General features: G+C 43.1%; 1 protein-coding gene across 3 annotated transcripts; it reads left to right on the plus strand.

The window, feature by feature from the left end:
• Nucleotides 1-255: 255 nt before the first annotated feature.
• Nucleotides 256-1,241, plus strand: LOC121781046. 3 transcript variants are annotated; one of them, XM_042178727.1, is made up of 3 exons: nt 256-640; nt 766-944; nt 1,021-1,241. In XM_042178727.1, the coding sequence occupies exons 1-3, from the start codon at nt 364-366 to the stop codon at nt 1,117-1,119; spliced, it is 555 nt and encodes a 184-aa protein (XP_042034661.1). In that variant the 5' UTR covers nt 256-363; the 3' UTR covers nt 1,120-1,241. The 3 variants fall into 3 exon arrangements, with proteins under 3 accessions (XP_042034661.1, XP_042034662.1, XP_042034663.1); XM_042178728.1 differs by having other exon boundaries at nt 766-902; XM_042178729.1 differs by having other exon boundaries at nt 258-640; nt 766-902; nt 1,002-1,241.
• Nucleotides 1,242-1,517: the final 276 nt, after the last annotated feature.

Below are 1,517 nucleotides of genomic sequence, written 5' to 3' on the forward strand. Positions count from 1 at the left end.
TCGAGTATTAAACTAAAGTCTGGGGATTAAATTTATCATCGTGGAATTTACTAGCCGGCCATCCCTTATCTCGCTAGGCGAAGCAGTAGGAAGGCCCGCAACTAAAATTAATATAGCAGGCCAAAAACTTGAAGAACTAGTCCATTCCTTTATTGTAATTATAAGGCCCAAGTTGTTACTTTAATTAAATTGTTAGCCCAAACAAAAAAATAAAAGCTGGCCCAAAACTAATAAAAGAAGGACAAAGGACCAACTAAAAAAAATATGCTCCCTAATTCGGTCAACTCTCTCCCCTTCCAAAACACTTCTTCCACAGCCTGCCCTAATTAGAGAAAAGAGGTGACGGCGCCTCCACACTCCCGTATGCCGCACCCCCTTCTCTCGACGATTCCGTCGTCTTCCCCGGTGAGCGCTGAAGCTCCGACGCTACCCTCCGTCCATCGGCTCCCTCTCTCCCTTTCAAAATTTCTCGCGTTGGGAACGAAAAACCCTAGATTAGAATCCCCAAATTCGAAGTTCCGCCAGACCTCTTCTTCCCACGTCTGCGCGTCATTCCGGTCAACGACACCGCGCCGCCGGCGTCCCTCATCGGCATCTCGCTTTCGAACCTCCTCTCCCTCTCCGCTGAAAACACGAAGAGGTTCTTTGTTCTCTTCCTGCAGCAAATCCAACTCTTTTCGGATTTTGCAGCAACTTAAACTGCAAATTTGGTGGTGTACTAGGGGATAAGGGATCTTGTATTTATGTTATTTGTGGGTATTGCAGAGGCTGCAGGGATTTTTTGGGAGTTTAGGGGCTGCTGCAAGCTGCCCCTTTTTGCTTGTTGCAGCGTTCGGTTGTGGGAGGAGGAGTGCAGGAGTTGCTGCAATCTGACCTTGCCCCTTTTGACAAGTCCCCTTTTGGCAAGTCCTTTGGTCTTCGTGTTGTCTCCTTCCTCACTTTTGGTAGATTTCAGCTTGTTTGCACTGTAGGATTTAATTAGTTTTGCCTGCATCTTACAGGTTCTTGTATTCAAAGCAGGAAGTGAAGATTGGGCTGCCTATGGCCGCTGATAGCTCTTGGCAACTAGGCTGTACTCACGGGTCTCGAAGAGAGGTGGCTTGGGCTCGTAAAGAATAGATTCAAGGCATTTCCATTTTGACATTCTTATGTATTATTTTTTTAATGCTAAGACATAGCTTGGAATGTAACAACATTGTATTTTGTTTACCTAGGAATAAACGAACATACATTCATTCTTACGTCGAACTTTGCTCATTTTCAAGTGCTCATTTTCTTCATTCCTAGATCGTAGCTAGTCATTACTCAAACAAGCCAAACACAAGGGCTATATATTTCTCAAAATAAAGGTAACAAGAAATGGCATTCTGTAGTTCGATAAATATCTTTAAAGCTAAGATAATTAAATAGTGGGCTATCTTCAAAGTTAGGATTATTAAATAGTGGGCATTACAAAGTAATAGCTTCAAAATAGTGCAAAATCCGAGTGTATCACATGGGTATACTTTTTAAAAATC

Source organism: Salvia splendens, chromosome 20, assembly GCF_004379255.2.
Source record: "Salvia splendens isolate huo1 chromosome 20, SspV2, whole genome shotgun sequence".
Classification (NCBI taxonomy): Eukaryota; Viridiplantae; Streptophyta; class Magnoliopsida; order Lamiales; family Lamiaceae; genus Salvia; species Salvia splendens.

Coding starts and splice junctions, on each gene's coding strand:
- LOC121781046 (XM_042178727.1), top strand. CDS start 364: ATGCCGCACCCCCTTCTCTCGACGATTCCGTCGTCTTCCCCGGTGAGC. Junction 641..765: donor TCCGCTGAAAACACGAAGAG/GTTCTTTGTTCT, acceptor TGGGTATTGCAG/AGGCTGCAGGGATTTTTTGG. Junction 945..1,020: donor TGTCTCCTTCCTCACTTTTG/GTAGATTTCAGC, acceptor TATTCAAAGCAG/GAAGTGAAGATTGGGCTGCC.